This window comes from Heteronotia binoei, chromosome 12, assembly GCF_032191835.1.
Source record: "Heteronotia binoei isolate CCM8104 ecotype False Entrance Well chromosome 12, APGP_CSIRO_Hbin_v1, whole genome shotgun sequence".
Classification (NCBI taxonomy): Eukaryota; Metazoa; Chordata; class Lepidosauria; order Squamata; family Gekkonidae; genus Heteronotia; species Heteronotia binoei.
The window spans coordinates 49,213,408-49,237,660 of NC_083234.1; the positions used below are offsets into that span (position 1 = coordinate 49,213,408).

The following is a 24,253-nucleotide window of genomic DNA, read 5'->3' on the forward strand; positions in this document are numbered from 1 at the left end:
GTGGGGGAGGGGCAGCTGTCACTTTTTGATTTCTGTTTGATGATGCGTTGTACGTACTGTATTCTTCTTTGGGCCCCCTGGTCCAATCGTTTTGAAACTTGAGGGTTATTTTGGGGAGAGGCACTAGATGCTATACTGAAAATTTGGTGCCTCTACCTCAAAAAACAGCCCCCCCAGAGTCCCCGATACCTCCAGATCAATCCCCCATTATACCCTGTGAGAATTGATCTCCACATAGGGAATAATGAAGTGCCCAGTAGACATTTCCCTCCCCCTCCCCCCGCCTTTCTGGAGACTCTGAAGTGAGGGATTGGCATCTCTACTCACAAGTTGCTGCCAACTTCTTTGAAATAACACAGACACACCTGTGCCAGACTGAAGCCTCCAGAGGTGGAAAGTCACATGGTGGCTGTGGGGGTGGGGATTCCCCCATTGACCAGCTGACTGGGGGCAGGAAGGAGCCTGGGAGAGAGGAAGAACCCCCACTGGGACCTGGGGATTGGCAAGCCTACAACATTCACTTGTCCCTAACACTTGGTTCATATCAATCCTCTCTGTTGCAAATAAAAGAGGTGGAATTCAGAAAACAACTTTAGACAAGATCCACCCTATGCACATTCATAGCAATGTCCAAAATCCAGTTACACAATAATCTGGCATCTAAAAAACAATCTCTGGAAAGGCTAAATCACTTAAACTAATGCCAATAATCAAGCTGGGTATGAGAATTGCATTTATCAAAAGTGGAAAGATGGATCATGATCTTAATAAATTGGCTGCTCTGGAGAGAAGCCAATTTTGTTGAGCTGCATGGAAACACAATGCTTTAAAAAGGAAGAAAAACACAAATATATAATCTTAGATGCTGAAGAGAACTGCACTTTTGTCAAAAGCTTATGGGCAGAGGGGACCCAGAAGGTCCTGTATATCCAGGGCTCAGTCCAGATGTTTTACCACCCTGGAGCTGCATCCCATGATCAGAGCAGTATAGCATCTCAAGGATCCTGGGCATGCCTCTCCATCTTGTGCTGCTTTTGGCATCCCTAAAATACTGTTTGGATTGCTTATTCCAGTTGTGCTGCATCATTTGAATGAGGGAGCATTCATTTCACTGCATGCATGCACAACTCCCACCTTCTTGCCTTTAACTGATTTTGTGTTTTTATATATGTGTTTTACTTTTAGTTTTAATTTTTTAATGATGTGCTTAAAGTATTTCGCTTTCACTTGTTAGACACCTTAGTGGCCCTGATTACGCAGAAAGACAGGATATAAATTTGACATATAAATGCTGTTTCTGGGATAATCTGTTTACATGGAGAGTAGCTGATATGTTTTCCCTAATGCTGTCATGGCAGCCAATGCAAAGCAGCCACCGTGACACTTTCACATTTCCTCTGCCCCAGCCCTCTGGCAACAGCTACTCCCTCTATGCCACTGGATGCTTTTTCAATTTTTTTTTAAAAAAAATAATAATCAGCAATTGAATAGCAATATAGTGTTCTAATGGTATAGCAATCTGCTTATCAGGTTCTTAAAATCCCCAGCTTATGCTTTAAAAAAGAGAGCTAGTCTCTACATCAAAAGGTGAATAGGCTCCGGGGGGGGGGGGGGTCTGGGGCAGGAAAAATAGGCAGGACCTGGAACATCCAAACTTTTCTCCAGTGAGCTCTTTGGGAGATGACATCATGTCTTCTGTGAATGTGCAGTTCTGTGTTCGCTTTCTTTGCCAGGTGAGCTGTGGTATTGTTATTAATGTGGCCTCACCAAGTCAGTTTGTCTAAAAGAAGTGTGCTTGCAGGAAGGTATTCCCCCACATGTGGTGATCCTCAAAGTGTGGCAGCTCCAGTGCTCCTACTGGACATGCCACAATCCTCCATACAGTGGAGGGTACTGTTTTGCACTGTTGTTTTCACTGCTGTCTTTTGTGGGTGAGCAAGGTACCCTGTTCTCTGACTGGTGGGCGTCAGTAGTATTTCTGTGGGCTTCAGTGCATTGGCTGTGAGCTCCTTGGAATTAGGTCTTTTTTGACATTACTTTTCTCTACTGAGGAGTGCAGGATACTGACTCACTATGCCAGTGCTGCACTGGTATCAGTGACAGTGTCATGCCAGCATCTGGGATTTAGGATTAAGTCACTGGTTTTCAAATACTGTGACAATAATGAAGATGTAGCACTATACAACATGATACCCATGAAAATGGTCTTCATGACAAATGCCCAGTGTTTACATCCAAATCTTTATCAAATATTGAGCTGCAACATGACCAAAGTGAGAAAGAATTCCTAGCAATTGCATTTTCCCATGGTGTGTGTGTGGGGGGATGATCGGTATATTAAAGTCCAAAAATCTGTCTGGCTTGACAGAGATCTCTGAAAGCCATTTTTCAAAAACTATTATTGTCAGTTCCAAAACACCTCTGGCACATTTTATTTAGACTGCAATATTTGACATACAATAGTTGATTTCCTGTCCAAGGCAGCCTTGCCAGAGGAAATACACACACATAGACAAGACTATGAAATACTTAACTTACTTGAGACAAAAAAAAAAAAGCACAGGAGGCAGAGCTAGGCGATACTAATGCACATCTCAGCAAGAACATCAGAGGCTCCATGAAACCCCATTACAGGTCAAACTACAAATCTTAATGGTGTGCTATTTTTCTAGAAAGACCAGAAAGCAGCCCTTGTTTCCACTCAAGAGTACTGGAAATTTAATGATAAAGTCTATAATCAAGATGACACCATACTTACAGAGACTGCAGATAGCCACAGTGATCCAAAGCAAAACCAAAACAGCAAATTCTACATAATGCCTTTTATTAGGCCCGATCAAGACAATACAAAACAATGTGCCAGATTAGGAGTTCTCCAGGATTCTTCATTAGGCTGGATGTTGAAAGGATGTGCATATTCTATTTGCCCTGATCTGGATAGTAAAGGCTAGCTTGATCTTGTCAGATCTCGGAAGCAAAGCAGGATCAGCCATGGTTATATATTCCGTGGTGGTCTCCCTTCCAAATACTAACCATGGCTGTATCCATACAAAAGGACTTAAAATTGGGAACTGAAGGATCTTTTCTCCCTTCCTCATTTAAAAGAATCTAGCTGGGTGAAGAGTTCTGGCAAACCTGAAAGTCTGCACACCGTTCTGATATTGCTTTGTTGGTCCTAAGTAAAGGGCCAACTTGCTTTTCAGTCTTATTTGAAAGGCATCATTTTTCCCCCCCTCCCAAAAGCCAGAGAAAAGAAATGTAATCCAAAACGTGCCACAGTCATGATGGAAAGAAGGGTAGAAGAGAAAAGCCAGGGATGTGGCATAGTGGCCAAGTATTACTACATATTTATTGCATTTACATTCCAGCTTTCCTGCCACGGAAGTGAAGAAGGCAGCACGTGCTGGCTCCCAAGACGCCTCCTATGCAGGCACTCACCAGCCCTAGCCCTACTTAGTTAGCCTCAGCAAGGTTGCTGTGTTCTGTGCTTTGCAACGAGGGATGTGATTCAATTATGAAACTTGTCTAAATCCATCTAAATATTCCCATTTCAATTTTGTTTTTTCCTTTCCAATTAGGTCTTTTTTCTTTTTCTTTTTGTTTTCACTTTGGTATTTCATTTTCCTCAAGCTGAATTTTCCCACTAGGATGAATGCATTTTCAATATTATTTCTGCATCAACAGCATAAAAAAAAATTAGGAATGCTTGATCACCCATCAGTTCAAAGAACCATTTGCTCTCAAATTGCACTGTATACTTTAAAAAAAACCTTAGTTTTTTTTTAATGTGTGAAATTGTATTTTAAACATTTAAAGGATGTATGCTCTTGCAAACTATTTCCCTCATCCTCATTCCTTAACTGTAATCTTTGGTGTATATTGAAAAGTCAATATAACAACAAAGAGATATTTTAATCTTTCACAGGGGAGGAAAGGGAAACTGTGTGGCTTGTCTCCTGGAGATGCTAGCCTCTGGGTGGGACCTGGGGATTCCCCAGGATTTTAGCTCTTCTCCAGACTACAGAGACCAGTTCTCCTGGAGAAAATGGATGCTTTGGATTCTATGGCATTCTACCCCACTGAGGTCTGTGTCCTACTCAGGCTCCATCCCCAAATCTCCAGGAGTTTCCCAACCTGGATCTGGCAACTCTACCCCTCCCACCCCCCACTGATGGCCAAGGGGAACCTGGCAACCCCATGAGTCTGTTTTGCCTGACTCACACAGACAACTTAGTTCTCACACCCAAACTAGTCATTACATTTTGTGGCGTGTTTGGGCTTCCCTGTCCCACCTTCTGTTCCCTGCACGTAGGTAAAGGTACAAGCACCAAGTTGTTACTGACCCATGGCATGATGTCACATCACGACTCTTTCTTGACAGACTTTTTTACGGGGTGGCTTGCTATTGCCTTCCCCAGTCATCTACACTCTACCCCCAGCAAGCATGGTACTCATTTTTCCGACCTTGGAAGGATGGAAGGCTGAGTCAACCTTGAGCCGGCTACCTGAAACCAGCTTCCTCTGGGGTAGAACTTAGGTTATGAGCAGAGCTTGAACTGCAGTATCGCAGCTGACCACTCTGTGCCATGGGGCTCCTTTTCTCTGTACTTACACAGCAGCTAAAGGGAATGCCATTCAAATATCAGAAGGAGCCTTTTCCAGCTTGGAACTGGGGGTGTGGGTGGGAAGAGGAGCTCCTGCTTCCCACCATGTTTCAGAAGCTAAAATGTCCCCAACTAGGAGTTATTTACCCCTCATGTTCCAGAGTTATATAAACAACTCCCTGTATTAGGGTTGTTTCAGTGGTATGACAGGGAGGCAAGAACTCCTCCTCCCCCCACACCACTGTTTCATGTGAAAAAGAGCTCCTTCTGATCTTTAAAATGACATTCCTTCCAGGTGAGACTATTGTTCCTCCAAGTCAGAAGAGAAGAACTTTACCTTGGCCAGGATTTAAAAAGGAGACATGGTTCTGCCACTGTTTCTTCTTTGAGTGTGTCTGTTTCTTTGCTGGCTGTGTCCTCCACCATCATTGATATGTGCTTCCCCTCATCTTCTCCCTTTCCCACTCCCCTGGCCGTGCTATGAGATAGCAACCCACTGCTATCCTCCTGTTCACTTATTCTCACAGTAGGATTTTCCAGTGTCCCTTCTTCCTGAAGAGTGGAGTCATGCTGACTTTCCCCCCTCTCCACTTAGGTAACATCTCTTCTGCACTGGAGGAGCAGCTACTGCCATGCTACTATGGTTGTAATCAGATGGATAGGCCACCTGGAAGAGTCCACATGGAAAGTGTCATGATGTCTGATAAGGCTCTTTGCTGTCATCCATCCCCATCCATCCACCCAGCATTGCAACTGACATGGCAACCCAGCAAGGGGCTTTCAAGGCAAATTAGGAGTAGAAGTGGTTTGCCTTCCTCTGCAGAATCTTCCTTGGTGGTCTTCCATCCATGTACTTTGCTTAGCTTCTGAGATTGGACGAGATCAAGCTACCCCATGCCACCATCCCTCCCTCAGTCAATGTATACGACTGGGGGGGGGATTAACTCACAAAAGAGGTACTTTCCTTGCTTATTTCAGTTGTGCCAGGAGGTGAGGTGGGACATTGCATGTCTTGTCTTTCTCGTGTCCCAGCCTTGTTCATCTTGCCTTCCTGCCTGCCTCACAATGCTCATGGTATTTCTTTGTACCAACTGGAATACAAGTACATGTTCTTGCATTGGCACCTGAAGACCATAGTTTGATCCAGTAAGTTCTGAGCATGCACCATCATGATAATGCCACAGACTGTGTAGGAACAAAAGCAAAAACTCCACTTAACACCACAACATGGCTGATTTTAAATGATGCATGCCCTAACCACTGATGGGCCTAGGATAGATGTTGTGAACATGAATCAGCAGTGATGACCCAGTCAGTTGTCATGCTGAAACAACTAGATTGGGTCCAGTCCCAAATTTTCTCTCACTCCTGCTGCAGCCCAAACTTCCCCTCCCAGTGTTGTCCTTGGGGAACAGGGGACCCCAGGAGCAGAATAATGGGGGAGTCAGAGGTCTACCAAAGGAGGGAGAATCAACAAAAATCACTCCCTGCTTTGGTTGGTGGGAATTTCTGTTGAATCCATCCCCCGCCCCCCCAATCAGTACTCAAAATGCTGCTTTAACTGCAAGCAGATTATCCAGGTGGGCAGACGAGGTGCTGCATTTGACAGTGGACAGGCATTGTAAACCAGGAGAGTTGATTTTTGAGCAATTGCTTTGTGGACATTGAATCATCCTTGATAAAAATGGTGTACAAAAATCCTAAAAATAGCATCCTTGGAAAAATGGGCTAAAATAATCTCAGTGAATCATCAATGACAGCAAACCACTGCTGAAGACAACAACATATGAAATCTAATGGATATCAGAATGGCTTTATTGACTCATTTCTGCTTCCATCCATACTCTTTGACTTATACTAACGCAATCTGAGAGTTGTAAGAAATGTGATGCCCGTGCAGCATTACAATGGCTTTGGCAGAGGGAACCATGTATGACGCTATGCCTTCTCAGCAGACCTTGGACTGAGGTGGGGAAGGATCACTTTAAGAATAAAGGCAGTAACCGTCTCATCATGACGTAGCATGAATCCAATGGCTAAAAATGAAGTGAATAGCCAGATATTAGAGTTGTAACCAGTGTTCCCTCTAAGCTGAGTTAGTGTGAGCTAGCTCACAATTTTTTAGCCTCTGGCTCACACATTTTTGTCTCAGCTCAGGAAAAATGGCCCCAGAGCAAACTAATTGATGCAGTAGCTCACAACTTTAATGCCAGTTGCTCACAAAGTAGAATTTTTGCTCACAGGACTCCACAGTTTAGATGGAACTTTGGTTGTAACCATAACAATATCATGACCCACTTTGTGGCATAAGAAATGAGAGGCAGTTTGGATGGTGAGCCACCATTCCACAATAAAGGATTTTCAGAATTTGTTAAAGATTGTAAGGCTGATCCCATAAACAACCATCTACTAAAGCTGCCAGAGTTTTAGAAATGCTACTGAACAAAACAGCAAGGAATAGAGAAACTATATCGTAAACTAATCTGGCATAGAACAATATCTCATGGCAACCATAACCAGTAGCCCAGGGCAAAGAGTTATGTGCCACTGTCCGTGTTTCCTGATTCTACTAACTTTTTATTACTGAGACCTGAAATAAAGTCACAAGTCAGACACACAGACAGCAAAATCAGTGCACTCATCATAGTAGACACTAAAGAACCACTGGAGTCATTCATTGGAGAGGGAGCCCATATCCAGTGATAATCTTCAAGACAGAACATGCCAGTGGAGAAAGAGAACTCACACAGGGTAACTATCTCCTCCCTCCCATATATCTAATGTTAAGATTAATGGGTATGCATACTGATAGTATTGCAAATGCACCTAGTGATTCACCAGCAATAACATATTTCCCTTAAGTGGCAAAAAAAAAATATGGCATTCTTCTTCCATTCTAATGGAAGTCTACAATCTACCTAGCATCCAGAACAAAAAGATTCAGCAGTACATCCAACCACACAGGCTACTAAGAAGAGCAGAAGAAAGTGTACAATAAGCAAAAGCCTTATTTGGTTTGGGGCCAACATTATGGTCATCGGAGGCCCTGTTTTGGGTGCCCCTGCCTCCTTAGGCAGGTAGCAACCCTAGAAAAGGCCTTCTTGGTCATGGCACCAAAGCTCTAGAACTCTCTCCCAGGGAAATCAATCTGTTCCTTTCTGTTGCCATCTTTTGCAAGTTGTTGAAAACTTTTGTTTTGTTTGGCATTCCCTCAGTGATACCTCTATCTCAACCAATTATTTAATTGCTGTTTTTATGTGTCTGTACCAATGTTCCCTCTAAGCTGCAGTCATGTGAGCAAAAATTCTACTTTGTGAGCTACTGGCATGAAAGTTGAGAGCTACTGCATAAATTAGTGTGCTCTGGGGTCATCCTTCCTGAGCTAAGACAAAAATGTGTGAGCTGGAGGCTAAAAATCTGTGAGCTAGCTCATGCTAACAGCTTAGAGGGAACACTGGTATGTACATCTTTTACCTCTGTTTTTAATTTGTTTTAATGATGCATGAGCTTTTTTTGGGGGGGGGTTGATTTTAATGGTTTTAAACAATAATTTTATCACATATGTTTTAAATTGTTAGCCACTTTGCTGGATCTTGTGAGGGTAGAAAGGTGGGATATAAATGTTATAAATAATAATAATAATACATAGTTGACCTTAACAACCTATTTAACTAGCCCTTTACTTGTATCCCTACCCATTCTCCTGTTGGTGTTGAAAGTGGATGCTTATTTTATCGATGTACCATAATCACTTCTTCACTAGTTAAAATGCTAATAGTTCAATGTGCATGTTTGTTTGACAGGTTATAACTCTTGGGGGACTTTAGCTTGGAGAAACGTTGACTGAGGGGTGACATGATAGAGTTTTACAAGATTATGCATGGGATAGAGAAGGTAGAGAAAGAAGTACTTTTCTCGCTTTCTCACAATACAAGAACTCGTGGACATTCAATGAAATTGCTGAGCAGTCGGGCTAGAACTGATAGAAGGAAGTACTTCTTCACCCAAAGGGTGATTAACAAATGGAATTCACTGCCACAGGAGGTGGCGGCTACAAGCATAGACAGCTTCAAGAGGTGATTGGTTAAGCTTATGGAGCAGAGGTCCATCAGTGGCTATTAGCCACAGTGTATTGTTGGAATTCTCTGTCTGGGGCAATGATGCTCTGTATTCTTGGTGCTTGGAGGGGGGGACAGTGGGAGGGTTTCTAGTGTCCTGGCCCCTCCTTATGGCACTTGGTTTCTTTGGCCACTGTGTGACACAGAGTGTTGGACTGGATGGGCCACTGATCTGATCCAGCATGGCTTCTCTTTTCTCTTATATCATACTTCTTTATTTTGTTCTTTAATTGCATTTTCATATGCAAATATGACACTGGGGATGTTATAAAAGGTAGCCTTCCATCCAGCAGAGCTGCAGCAAAGATTTCATTTGACCTGAAGTACAAAGAACTGAATCTGCAGCTCTAATTTGTAGGATAGGCAACTTAGGAAGGAGTCTGAGCATCATTTTTTAGCCTTATTGTAAAAACTAAATTATTGTACAAGGCTTCAATATTAGGGATGGGCACACACTGGTCCACGGACCTAACTTTGTAATGGACAAGGGGCCAATTTGTGGTTTGTTTGCATGGTCCATGCATTTGGGAGAATCTGTGGAAGTTCATGGTTTGTGAAACTCATGACCCATGGCCCTTCATTTTTCCAGTCTGTGCCCATCCCTATTCAGTATTCCCTGAAATACTTAGAGCCTGGTTAAGGTGCTTAAGACTCTGGGACTGGAATACATATTTTCTACACACCCCAATATTAACAAGAAAGAAAGAAAGAAAGAAAGAAAGAAAGAAAGAAAGAAAGAAAGAAAGAAAGAAAGAAAGAAAGAAAGAAAGAAAGAAAGAAAGAAAGAAAGAAAGAAACTCACGTTAATTCATAGACCTGGGTCTGGTTCTCGTTTTCTGGCCATTCCACCAGACACACCACCCGGCCTGGCAGCTCTACGGTGTTTGCATAGTAACCTTGTGGGAACGATAACAACAAAGCCAGTAACCATATGACAAAGATGACAAATTTGGTGGCTGTGGCTGATAACCGTGGTTGCATTGGATGGATAATGGCCATGTATCTGAAATAAAGAGAGAGATTAAAAATATAGCAGCAAAACATACGAAATACAAAGTTGCTGTTCTCACCTCTTTAAGAACCAGTGATGTGATTTATTTATTTCCTCATTTACCAAGGTGAGACAAATGGGAACACGGAGTAAGATAGCAAACTATTTATTTATGTATTATATGTGTGCCCTGCCTTTTCAATAGCAAGCTCAAAGCAAACTAAATAAAACCAAAATTACAAAAGCAATTGTATTAAACCAATGCAAAATAATAATAGGCAAGACAGTTGCGATGACATCATAATAATCACACTAAAATTGAGGACTGACAACAAACTCCAGGTGTCTGCAGTACATAAGTGAAACAAAGGACAGTCCTATCTCACCTTCTGCAATCTTCTACCAAACTGGATTGCTCCAACTGGCATTTATGTGCACACTGCTTTCACATTCATTGCACCATCTCACTTTCTTTGGGATGGTCTGTGATTCTGTATAAACACAGACGATGTATTTACATGAGCTGTTTTATTATCTGGCTCTCAGTCTGCAAGACAGAATGCAAGCTTTTGCTTACACATGCTGGAAAGCAGGCAGGGAAGATACAGAGGACAGTGGCAGGTCTATATCTTATCTCTTATATATCTCTTAGACAGCTTGCCTGTTGTACAGAATGGAGAGGGGATACACACAGAGGCTGTGGCTCTTCCCATACCAGAATAGGAAGTTAGCACATTTTCCTGTAGGGGACAAAGTAAAAGGTTGTGCTTGCAAACAGTGGCAGAGACTAAGGGACTAGAAGCAGACACCCATGCTTTGCTGCTCCCAGCAACAGGCAGTTCACCTGCTCAGCAGAATGGGAAGTGGGAATAGAGGCAGATGATCAAGGCATCCTTCTATTACAGTAAAGAGAAAGCTTGCACACAGAGAAAAAAATTGGTGATGATGTGGATCAGATAATCTCTATGAGAAAGTGGGCTGCTGATTCCACATCTATAATCTTGAGCACCTTTACTGCATGAAAAGAAAGCCATAGGAGGGGGGGGGGAGAGCTAAATATGCAGAATTGACAGGTAAATCACCTGGGATAGCACAGGATAGTTCAAACAAAATTAAACAATTTGAGCAACAGGAGCCAATCCTAGCTTTACCCCTATTTTCTTATTTCTAGGAAAGCACTGGGAAATTAAAATGGTCCTAGAAAATGGCCTTACACACATGATGGAGTATACAGGTTGAGGCTGGGGATCCCTTCCCTGTATTTTGTATAATGCTCAGAAATTAGTTGCAGGTTCTCCATTCCTGCATGCATGGTATCTGATTCAGACTGTGAGAAGAAGAAGAAGAAGAAGAAGAAGAAGAAGAAGAAGAAGAAGAAGAAGAAGAAGAAGAAGAAGAAGAAGAAGAAAATTAGATTTATAATCTGTCTGGTTTACAATCTCCTTTCCCTTCCCCTCCCCACAACAGACACCCTGTGAAGTAGGTGGGGCTGAGAGAGCCCTGAGAGAACTGTTCTTGAGAAAGAAGCTCTTTCAAAAATTGTGACTGACACAAAGTCAGTCAGCAAGTGCATGCGAAGGAGTAGGAAATCAAACTCAGTTCTCCCAGATTAGAATCCATGCTCTTAACCACTACACCAAGCTGGCTTTCATGTGTACTGTGGTGCATATGGAGAGAGGGTGACATATCCCAGCATTCTTTTCAAAGTTCACTCTACGTGATAAAAATATGACAGTCAAGACTACCCTGAGAAATAACACAGTCCTGTTTTAATAGATATAAATGGACTTAATGTTTCTTCTCACTTTTTCCTTTGGGCTAACTATTTACATTTCACCTTCTCTATTCCAAGAACTGCCACAAGTATCCAGATGAGTGAGAACTGAAATCCCCCCCTCAATGATTGCTTGAGGGTTTGGGGAGCAGAAACTAAGGACTGTGAATTTAGGAATTTCTCACTAATAAAATGGTGCCTAATAAAATGGAGCTTTTTATTAGATGCTCCATTTCTCAAGAAGTTGATTAAATCCCTATGAAGTATTGTATTTCAAGCGTTAGAACACAGGAGTTCCACAATTCTGAAGTGTAGATAAATTCCTGAAACTAGCTCTCAGCCACAAAGAGGAGTGGTGTGTGTGTGTGTATCCAAAGATGGAATAGTCCTGCTTGAGAAGCTGATGACTCTGGGTTGCTATACTTGTAGAAAATGGGGGGGGGGGAGGCGGACTGAGGATTTGCCTACTTCAGGGTACCACAACAAAACCCAAGAGAAAAACTGAAGGTAAGGCTATGAGCCCCTAGCATTAAACATGTAATGCAAAGTGGCGAGGGATGCAGCCTCTGGCTTTCAACTGTGTGGCCACGGAGGAGTTATGCCCAGGAATGTGTTTTCTGTACAATAGAAACAGTATCACACTGACTTCCTAATGCAGCTAACTTTCATTCCAAAACCAAAGGAACAAGCTCAATGTTTGTTTTTTAATGACAAAGGAGCCAACTCCAAATCCAGCTGGTTTTTTGCCTCATTCCAGAACTGATACAGCCAGATCTTCCAGGAGGCTTTATGAAGATGCATTTCCAAACAAGACTGTGATCAGTTTCCCCCAATATATTTGCCAGCCCCCACCCAGCCCTCACACTTCTTTCCCAAGAAAGCAGAAGGCACATGCACCCTTCAGGCTTCTCACCCATCTCTCCATCCCTGCACAGCCCCTTCTGCATTTGGAGCGATCACACTGGGAATTTGGCATGGCAGTATCCTGCCTTTGAAAAAGTCAGTGCTCTTTGATGAGCACCATGGCAATCACACCCCTCCCCGCCCTGCTGCTGGAAAAGGCACAGGTCACACACATGCAAGCATTCAGACTGCTCCTGCATGCGTGGGGTGTGTGCATCGCATGCTGTGGCCATTCAGACAGCTGGGAAATGTGCACTGCATGTGTTTTAGAGATTTACTACTGGATAGCTATTTAGTCCGGTCCCAGCCTGTCCTAAGATAAGTATGGGAAGGACTGGGGGCAAATGTGTGCATGTGATTGCACACTTTAAATCTGGACAGGAGGCGTGCCTAGGGCAGGCCTAGGTCTCATATGATCTCATCCTTAGAAACTGCCTGCTATTTCTCCCATGAAAAACTCTGACTTCACAGGATAAGGGCAGAAAGCAAGGTTGTGGGCAAGCATACCATTTGCCCACTTCAAATAGGCAATCTCCTGATGAAGGGCCCACCCATCTGCCTTTGCCTCTTGGACTGGCAGAAGAAATAGTGGGGGAGGAAATGACATCAGGCTATGTGCCAACATCACATCAGGGCCAAAACCAGTATGTGGCATCAGAAATCAGCAGACGTTCTAGAGCAGGGGTGGCCAAACTTGTTTAACGTAATGGCCATATAGTGTATATGTCAGATATTTGAGAGCGGAAGGAAGGAAGAAAGGCTGGCTGGCTTGCCTTGGAGAAGTGATTTAAAAAGAGAAATGCCCTCTCTGGGCCGACAGAGCAGTGGGGGCTTTGAGGGCCACACAATATGTGTGAAAGAGCCACATCTGGCTCCCGAGCCACAGTTTGGCTGCCCCTGTTCTAGAGTATCAGTTGACATATTGATGTCACAACTAGGCTTTTGCCCAGACATGATGCTGACACAAAGCACAATGTCATTGCCACCTCTTGCTCTGCCCTCTAAAGCTCCTGGCATTGCCAGGCTGCCACCAGGCATCCCTTGCTGTGGGGCTGTCTAACAATAAGAACTGGGAATTAGTCTTGGATGTAGAAGTGGATTGGAAGTCAGAGCAGGACCTGCCATGTGCACCTGTGTGCAGGGCTACAAGGTCTGAGCAATAAGCGAAGCGATTTAGCAGCTTAATTTTGGATAACACTTAACTGGTACTGTGTGACCCAGGCAGAGCGGAAAGAAAAAAAAGCTGTGATCGTCAAGTCAGGGGTCTGGAAATGGCTCCAAAAGTTCACATGGATTAAACTTAAATTTCAGCAGCAGTCTTATGGGAAAGCACAGGGCTTCTCTTTCCTTCCCTCAGCATGAATGCATATGTTATATTGCCCAAACAAATCAGTATGCCAGTGGTAAGAATCATAATGAAAGCAGCTGGCTGCTAAACCCATTTTAAAAACCTGGTCTCCAAAGATATAATTATATGGAAAAAGATTTCACCTGAAGGCTTTAATTCCTCACCTCCTCCAAACCAGCATATAAATGTGCATTCAGCTGATGCATATGCCGGCCCAACAATCCCAGCGCCCTAGAGAGAGACTCTCATTCTCTCACACAGTGAATGTAGCCCCCTCCCAGCAGCACTGAAGGTCAAAGTTACCCAATATGTGATGTTGAATAACTAGGATGAACAGGCAGAGCAGGAAAGGGGAAGCCTTAAGCCTTAAGATGCTGGGACATCATTCCTCCAAACAGTCAAGGGCAAATCTTTGCTTTGCCCTGGAGGGAAATAGGAGGAAGGCTTCAAACTTAGGGGCTCTGCAAAATCTAGCTATTGCCCTCTTGAAAGCTGCCTGCAATTTCTTCAAGGGACTGCCTGTGTTGGTAAAATTAAGAAGGACCATGACAGATTGCCCAAGAAGAGCAAAACCTTAATCATCATAGCTGCTACAAAAAACCCCACAGGAATAAATGACAGGTTCAGAGCCCATCAGGGCAGAATTGGGCTGGATGTGACAAAGTGGTTTTATGTCCTAGCTGGAGAGATTCTGCAATGAAGTAATATGTCCAGGGGACATGGAGAACCTCTTTTTCTGTTTTAAACAAGAGATTGGATTAGTGTCTCTCAGGGGTGGTTCTGATCGAAGGAATTCAGGGAATTTGACTGTGGTCTGCATGCGCAGAGAAGGAATGGGAAGAATACTGACATGACAGAAGGACTGCTTCAGATGATAATGTTAAAAAACACAGTCCCCTATGAGTAGAAAAGTAGCTCATCAGGAAGAAAATCTCATTTTACGTTTTCAGGTGTGTGGGTATGTGTTTCTTTCTTTTTTTTAACACAGGAGAGCATTCAAAATAGTCCATTCTACCACCTCAACATTATGTCATCTCATTCCACTCCATCCTTCCCAATTCTGCTGCAGAAGCAGACCAAGAACAGAAGAAAAGCCCCACTTGATTAGATGAAGGGGGTTCAGCATTCTGATGCCAACCAGCAGCCTCCAGAAGCACACCAAGAGCCTTGCTCAGTTGTCTGTTTCCAGTATCTGAGTAATGGGAGGTACACTGCTTGTCATTATGGAGATTCTGTTTAATTATCCAAGCTGGCAGCCCATGAATTCATCCAGTCCTTTACAAAAGCCATCTAGTGGTCATAATCATGTTTTATGGTGGGAATTGCATGTAAGAATTCCAGCGAACTCCAAATAGGCTACTGCCCTTTTGCATCACAGCACAGCATTCATTGACTGGCATTCATTTTATTATCGACTGGAACCTCCTCTTTCCTTTTTGGCAGTACTACAGCCCTAGCCAGAGTATGCGTCTCCTCTCCTCTCCTCTCCTTCCCTGCCTTGACTGTTGTACAGGAGGATGCAAAAACTCTAATCACAAAAACAGGACTGCTGGGCTGGCAGGAACACTTAAACAGCAGCAGCAGCAGCAGAGGCAGCAGCTGTGGATCAGGCAAATCACCCCAATCAGGTGGCCTTAATCACTCCCTCCCTGCTCCAGTGTCTCAAACATTTTTTTTTAGGGGGGGGGGGGTTAGAATGAACATAAAACAAATTATTGGGGAAATGAGCCTGTCTGATCAGAACACTTGTCTCATGTATGCTAAACATCATCCAGGGCAGAACATCATGGATTTGGGTGCTGGACTGGCAGGGGTTAATGTAGCCCTTGTGAAGTTAAGGTGTGTGATGCATCTGGTGAGGAAGAAAAGAAAGTGATGGAATGGAACGGCGCATAACACACCCAAATGCACGCCTGCCAGCAACAACCATGAGGGCTTCTACTCCTTATCAGTGGCTCACAGCTAATCCATCTTGTTAATTATCCCTTTCCCACAGAACCTCAAATGCAAGGGCTTTGAAACTACCCTGAGGACAACATTTGAAAATCTAATGAATCTCACATTATCAGTCTAGAGCCCAGTTTTCTGGTTTTCCCCCCTCATTATCCTCACTTCCCATAGACTTGCTCTGAACTAGGGCTACTTCCCAAGGGCTGTTTACTTCATCAAGACTGAAACTTTTAGGAAAGAGAGTCCCTGAGAGCCAGGCACTGGATTCCTACTCTCTTCTCCAACAAAGTCACTGGAAAGAGAACCACAGGCAGTTAAAGTCAGTGCACCAACATCAACAGAATGCCATTGTGGTGTAGTTGTTAGAATGTCACCAGTCACTCTATCTCAGCCTTCTCTACTTCAGGGTTGTTGTGAGGAGAACCATGGAGGAGGGGTAAGGCTGCTGAGCTCCTGTTAGTTCAACTCATGTTCTGCTTGCCCATCATAAACAGGATGCCAATTTTTCACCAGGCAGTTTGATAGCAACTCCTGTTTGGTGGGTTGCTTTTCAAATATTCAAATGTATAGTACAGGGCAAATATTCAAATATACAGCACAGAGTAACTGGCTAAATTTTACACTCATATGTTCTTGCACAGTTCAGTGGAGTCAAAGAACTGTCATCACTGTGTTCCACTCCAAAACAGAGAGTAAACAAAACAAAACAGTCAGTCAGTCAGTCAGTCAGTTAGTCAATCAGTGATTCTTAAACAATGAGTCAATATGACAGGTGATTTTTGTCTTGTCTGAAAAGGCTCATAAGAATTCACACTAAGGCTGGAATTGATAAATATGAGGAAGTGGCACTTGCTGAGACCCACAGGCCCAGTGAAATAGGATCTCAGAATCACTTTCACTTTGCGCAGGATAATCAAGAAGGCTGGACAGCTCTCTCTCTCCTATGCTGCCTCTGGTCTTATTAGGTAACTTGTAAGAAATCGTCACCCAAATGAGAAGGTCACCGCTTCTTATCTTAGTTTCTGTAATGCTCATCCTCATCTCTCTGAGAATCTTGTGGATACAGCCTTGTCATATGGCTCTCTAAATTAAGGGACTCTAAACACCAGGAGTCCCCAATCTTGTTTAACTTCTAGGCATGCCTTGAATTTTGAGAATGTGGAAAGAGCAACGTCACAAAATGGCTGCCTCAGGGAGCAAAAAACAAAATGGCTTTTAGGGGGTGTTGGAGCCCCTAAATAATGAAATATTTCAAAGTTGCAAGCCAAGCATCCTCCTGTGATGGAGGTACCTGTTTCTGAATGGGTGCTCCCTATAGATACAAAAGTAATGCCTTCTGGGTTCTTCTGAAAGACTGGCTATTCGCTTTGGGAAACAGATACTTAGTCACAGAATACCATCAGCAGACACCACAATGCCTGGGCGTGCAACACTGAGAGACAATGCTATACAAGAACTGAACACAAGATTCTAATGGGCAGCAGGGCTGGCTTACTGTGAACCAAACAACTGCTTGGGGGCACCAAATGGGCAGAGAGTGGCAATATAGGAGGTGGTGATGGACGTGGCATCCAACTGTCAATTCTTCCCAGAACCTTGCCACTGCTACTTGGCTTGCTCCAAGGTGAACAGCAGAGGTGCTGTCTCTGGATTCCACTTTGGATCCAAACAAGGTAGCACAGGAGGAGGGTGCATGGGGCTGTATAATGCCCAGTAGTTTGGGGCTCACATTGGGAGTTTCTGGGGGACTCACCCCTGCCACTGCAATGTCCCTGCTACCCTCACTGCCTGCCAAGCCCTTGAATTGCTAAGGGGCAAGGTCGGCCCTGGTCAATGAGTAAGTTGAAGCTGTATTTATCAGCAGGTCACTGGACCCAAGACCAAAGCCAAGCACAGACATTTAGTAAAACTGACAGCTTCCTCTGAAGAAAAAGAAACTACACTTCAACAACACTACTATTTTGCATTTTAACATTTTATTGTGGCTTTCCTAACATTTCCATGACAACGTGTTATCCCTGAAATGCGATGGTACATCAAGGCAGCTCTGAGCACAAAGTGAAACAAAACCATCAGAGGTAATAGAACAATCTGTGTTGCATCTGGAAGTCTACAGCATGAATGGTTAGCTAAGAAGGGGCAGCCCCCCCCAGCTCTGATGGATGCAAGAGATGTCAAGCAGTACTCACAGCTTATGTTCTTATGTTTTCATGAGGCACCATTCATCCCACAGGATCGTGAAATGTTTCACAAATGACAACACAGATCCGTGTGGGAAACGGATGACGCAGAGATGGGCAAGCTGTTCCACATTAGGGCTTCTAGATCTTCAACGGTTGCGTAAAATAGATTGCTACTGTTTTTACTGTAGCTAACCATGTAGCTTGGACTTTAGCATCACAGAAAATTGCAGCTACTTCCCCCTGAAAGTTTACTGTCTGCATTTTAGCAGTTGGGGGAGACAAGACAGAGAAGAGAGGACAGGGAGGCAAGGATAATGGATGGGCACAAAATCACAATGCTGCAAAGGTTTGAAAAGTTGTACTGCCTAAAATCTCCCCATCGAATTGCTGAATTGGAATGGCCTTCCTCTATCTACCCAGTGCTCAGTGCTGGGAATCTTAAGCTACAGCATCCACAACACACGTGCTCAGCCTCTGCTTGAAAACCTCCAATAAGTGGAGAATGAGGGTTGTGAGGTTAATGCTGGCAACTGGTGGAAACGAAAGGGGGCAGGGACAAGTAAACACATGGCATTATGATGCTTCAATGACACTTCTGACATCACTCATGAAGTGACATCACTGCACCGGTGCAATGCTCTAGTATTCCTCCAAACCGCATTTCCCCCCTGCCATTCTACTGAGTGGTGGCAGGCAACCTGGGCTGCCAGTGGGGTCTCCAGCCACAGCAGGAAACCTGGCAGACCTAGGAAGAACCCTCTTCCAGGTAACTGGCTCCATTGCTGAACTGGTTTTGCCATTAGAAAGTTTCTCCAAATATTCAACCAAAACCACACTTTTAAGCCTTGCTCCCTGGAGCAGCAGAGAACAAATCATTGGCCTCTTCCATATGACAGTCCTTTGGGTATGTTTTAAGAGTACCTTCATGTCCACTCTGAGACTTCCCTTCTCCTGAATAACTATATCCTGTGCCTGCACAGGATTGGCTTTATGGACCCCTGACCATCTTGGTTACCCTACTCTGTGGTTGCCAGGTTCTAGCTTGCAGCCGGTGGGGGGGATCCTGGATCCTTTCCATCATCATGACCTGACATTGAGGGGAGGGTGATGCTCTGTTTCTGAGCAAAACTCTATGGTTTGTAGCCAATTTTACCATAAAGTTTTGCCCAAAAACTAGAGTGTCAGCAACATGATGATGTCACTTCTGGGTGACATTGCCTTTCAGGCCAGTTAGAGTAGGATTCTCCCACCAGCCAGCTGGCTGGTGGTGGAAAACCACCCTGCAAAAATGGGGTATTCCCTGCCCCCAGTGGGGGTCTGGCAACCCTACCCTCCTCTGAACATGTTCTGATTTATCTTCATCTTTTGTAGAGTGCAGCACACAAACTAGAGCATGGGATTTCAGATGACACAACTAGCGTGGAATAAAATGGAACTTCTCCTTGTGACTTGGATCCTATGCTTCTGTTAATGAAGTCTAAAATCATAATAGCTTTCTGTTGTTGTTTTTTTGCATAATAAATCCAAGGTCCAAGATCACTTATCTCTATTCAGTCAGGGAATCCATTGGATATTCTCTCTTTTTTGCCAACAAGACAGGGAGAAGAGGACAGGGAGGCAAGGATAATGGATGCACACTTAATCACAATGCTGAAAAGGTTTCAAAACTATACTGGCTAAAATCTCCCTATAGAATCCTTGAATTGGTATGGACCCAACTTATCGCAGCCCCGTAGGGTTTTCAAATCAAGAGTCATTCAGAGGCGGTATGCCATTGCCTGCCTTTGCGTAGCAACCCTGGACTGCCTTGGTGGTTTCCCATCCAAGTGCTGATCAGGGCTAACCTTGTTTGGCTTCTAAAATCTGACAAGATTGGGCTGTCTGGATTATCCACCAGGTCAGGGATACCTAGATGAATTGAAAACCAACAGAACCACTAATCTGTCCCAGAAACCAAATACAAGAAACACAGCCAAGGGTGCGGTCACACTCACCATTAAATCCATCTGCAACGCGCCTGTATTATAATCCGCACAACCAATTTTCCGATCAGACAACAGCCAGGCTCCCGTTCTATTCCATGTGATGTGGGTCCCGTCACTGGTCGATCAGATTGCTCTACCGGACCTCGTTTCATGAGACATCAATCTGCATTAGCGCAGGCGCAGTGATGCCCGCTATCTGCAGCGCGTCACTTTTAAATGGGTCAGATCACTAAAGTTTTCTAGTCCGTTGGCACTACTTTTCCAGCACGAGCACTACGTGTGCAGAAAAGAACCCAGGAATTCAAATCAGTTCACATCTAGTTCACATCTACTTTCAAAAGTGATTTTTGTTTCCGGACATAAAGGCGGGTAAATGATTTATCGAGCCAACATTCACTCGCTCATTCACTGGCACAGTGATATCACTTGCAGGGGCTTTGGGAGGGAAGCGGTGGTGCGCTTCCGACGAGTTGCCAACGATGGAGCGTTCAAACAGAGAAACTCCACTCAGGAACCGTCAGAAGGATTTTGTTCCTGATTTAAAGCAGTATCAAATTAGTCCGCGCCCCAGTCGTCTCAACACGGGACTTGAACGAGCTAACCACCATTCGCAGATGCTGACGTTTGAACAACTGCTTAAAATCCGACATGCTTCCGGACTCCACTCATGCTCGTAGCGGGATTTTATGAACGTCTGACCTCACCCCAAGACTAGCTATTATCAGCACTATTTATTTATTTAGATATTAATAACCTACTTTTCTCTCCAATGATGACCCAACATAGGTTAAAGCATTGTTTCCCCCTCTTCCTGCCTGACCCCACACCTTTCCCTTGAGCTGAAACAGCACTTTTTACATAACTTAGGAGCTATATGCAGAGTATTCCAAACATGTGCTGGTCCAACATTATGTAAATAACTCTCCATGGAGGCTGTTTTGGCTAAGCAAGAAGGCTTGGAGAGGAGGCAGGAGCTCTTTCCTCCCTCCCAGACTGCTGTTCTGGGTCAAATTAACTTCTGCAGGCTTTAAAAGTGAGTTTCCCTACTGTTGCCGTGTGACTGAGGTGAAAGAGGGTTTCGGACCAGAGAACCCACACCCAATTTGTTAAAAACTTTAAAACTTAGGCCTTAGACAGAAGAATCTATGCCCTGATTGAACACATCTGGAGATACTCAACAGTACTTCCCAGAAGGATCTAACATGCCTGCCTCACAGTGGACCTCTTGCCTCCATCTAGAGTTGCTAACCTCCAAGTGGGGCCTGGAGGTCTTCTGGAATAACAACTGTTCTCTAGAACAGAGAGATCAGTTAGTTCCCCTGGAGAAAATGGCTACTTTGGAGGATGGACTCAATTGTATTAAACCTTGTCAAAGTGCCTCTCTTGCCCTCCTCAGTCTCCACCCCCAAATCCCCAGGAATTTTCCAACCCATAGCTGGCAACCCTACCTTCACCATTGGTCTACAATGCCAGGGTGTTGCAGCAAAGAGAAGATTGAGGCTAGAAGTTCCTGTCCCAGATCAATCAGGGAAAACAGCATTTGAAAGGAGGGGAGACAGGGTTGCGAGCTTCCAGGAGAGATCCCCCAGCATTACAGCTCATCTCCAGACTACATCAGTTTGCCTGAAGAAAGGTGTAAGGTGGATTTTATGGCATTGTACCCCACGGAGGTCCTTGCCCTCTGCAAGCTTCTTCCCCAGATCTCCAGGAGTTCACAATTTCGATCTGGCAACTGTACCCTGCCCATCCCCCACCTATGGCCAGGAGTGGCATGGCAACCCTAAGGAATAAGCTCCAGCTGGCAGAAGACTACTTAACCCCCAGCTGGCAGAAGACTACTGGGAGCTAGAAGCAGCCTTAGAAGCCACAACCAGTCATGTGACCACCCATAAAACTAGTTTATCGGCTGGCTTGTACTTTCCTCATAGAGGAAGAATAGTTGCTAAGCTCCACAGTCTTTCATTGGGCTTTTAAAAATTGAGCAGTGTTTCCACTCTGACATCCAGGGTTTACATGACAGAGATAGCCAAGCTTAGATCAATGTTACTAGTTTGTTCCCATGCAGCAGTACAGCCAACAAGCCTTCCCATTTTTTGCCAATGCTTAGACTGAGCATTAGTGTTTCTCTCTCTCTCTCTCATAGTTCTTCTTCCTTTATTTATAGGCAACCCTGCTGCCTAGTAAAAGTGGGAGCAAAGAGGTAGGGCCATCTGGTGGCTCATCTCAGGGCTCACAAGAAGGTTGGGGCAGGTGCCTGCCCTGCTTGGAACCCACCTCCTGCTTCTAGCCAAGTGAGAACAGCTTCATCATCATCATCATCATCATCATCATCATCATCATCATCATCATCATCATCATCATCATCATTTTATTTGTATCCCGCCCTCCCCGCCGAAGCAGGCTCAGGGCGGCTAACCACATTAAATCAATACATTAAATTATACAATGATATTCGAAACAGCTTGATAGTTGGACAGAAACATAACAACTCCTTTCTAAGCCTCCTGCTATTGGATGCACTCAACAAAGCAGTCTGTTCATTATATTTCAAAGAATAAATTCTTCATGGGGGAAATTCACAATGCTCCATTAGAGGTTATTGGAGACCAAGAGACCCTCAGTGAAGCCAGCAAGCACTCTTTTTAGTTCCACTATTATGAAAGTTATGAGCTAGGGAACAGGGCATCAATTTTTGATATATGTGAATGGCTGTAAAAGAAAACGCCGCAAGTTCAACGATACAAACAGAATTTTTAACCCACCAGGAGGTTTTGGATTTTTTTTTTTTTTGCAACTTGGCTCCCCATATCAAATTTATAGCCAAGCAAACTGGAAAACAACAGAGCGCAGCAGGGAACCAATTAAAACCCACAGAGCCTTATCCTAAATAGACTTAACCAGAAGTCCCCTTGATTTCCAGGGCACTGACTCATGAGTAAGTGCACTCAGGATCACGCATGCAGTACACTAGCGGCCTATTCCACACCAGCTGTGCAACATTTAATTACTGGCCTATATGGGTTCAGTAATAGCTGCAACCCAAAATGTTCTCTGCAAAGGCCGTTACCCAGCTCATTTTGGCAGCAAAGCTGTGGCTCGCAGCTGAACCTTGAAGCATTTCCCATGTCCCTGTCAGGCCTTCCCCAAAGACTTTGGCTATGTTTACATCCCAGTTTTGCCAGCACTGAATGTTGCCCCAGAGTCCCCCACCCCAATTTGTCAATGATCCTGACAGAGATTCTTTTTTTTCCTTGTTTCTGTCCTGTTTTGCCTTTCTTCTTCCTGAAAATACTCCTTAGTTTTTGACTGTAACATTTTTTCTTTTTAAAATTAGTGCTTGCTTTGTGGCTATATGCTAGCTGCTTTGAAAAGTTGGTTAGCAATCTAGGAATGAATATTTAAAAACAATGAAAAGGAAACTTTTATCCACTTTCTGAGCTTTTTTAAAAGTTTGTAAACCACAAATCCCCCCCCCCAAAAAAAAACTTATAACAAACACGTTCACATTATTTCTACAGCAGATTTTTACCTGAATATGACTGATAACCCATAACCAAAGAGAAATTGATTCATTTTAACCTTTCTGAAACAATGTAAGTTTAATCATAAAGTAGATTTCAGTTGTGTTATCTGTCCACTCTTTTATTTTCAGAACCACGTTTGATTTCTAGTATTGTGAAAACACCAGTCGTGCTGCTGTAATCAAATCCAATGTAATGATTTGTAGCTCCATAGGAATCTTTGCTGCATAATTTAATAACATTGCTTCAGGAACATTTTTCTCTATTTAATCCAAAGCTTTTAAACACTGCTATTTAACTGCAATACACAACTGCTGTTGGACAGAGCCACCACATAACAACAAAGTCTCTTGGTACAGCACATGCTAAGCTTTTTTAACTGCAACTTCGGTCTGTCTTCCTATCTTGCCAGGGCTAATCCTTCATGTCAGTACCGTTTGAAGCATCTGAACACAGAAATCCCCTCCCCTTTTCTGTAAGGTGCCTCATTTATTTTATGTGATATTCCAATACATGTACATATTATTATTAATAACAAGACAACACCCCCCCCCCCCACTGCTGCTTTTAATGTTAAGGATGATTTTTGGGGGCTTGATTATGGCTCTCCCACCTACTGCTTTGTTTGCCCCAGATGTTGCATTCATATAAACCTGCAGATAGATATATGCTAGTTAACCTAGGACACATTAAGCTGCCTTCTACTGCGTCAGACCTTTGATCTATCAAGGTCAGTAGTTTCTTCTCTGCAAGGTTGGTCTTAGCCAATAGGATTCAAGGCAGCTACCCTGTGCTGGGGGGTGACTGCTCACAGTTCATTCCCCTGAAGAAAAGAGAAAGCCTCACACTATCACCACTCACACCCATCCTGTCCGG

At 43.8% G+C, this 24,253-nt stretch overlaps 1 protein-coding gene across 1 annotated transcript in view; it reads right to left on the bottom strand.

Annotated features, from left to right (window-relative positions):
* TACR1 (tachykinin receptor 1) overlaps positions 1–24,253 on the bottom strand; it is a 102,268-nt gene that overhangs the window by 62,354 nt on the left and 15,661 nt on the right. The window contains exon 2 of the mRNA XM_060250599.1: positions 9,525–9,725. Within this exon, the coding sequence (XP_060106582.1) occupies positions 9,525–9,725 (201 nt within the window). The remainder of the gene's footprint in view (positions 1–9,524; positions 9,726–24,253) is intronic.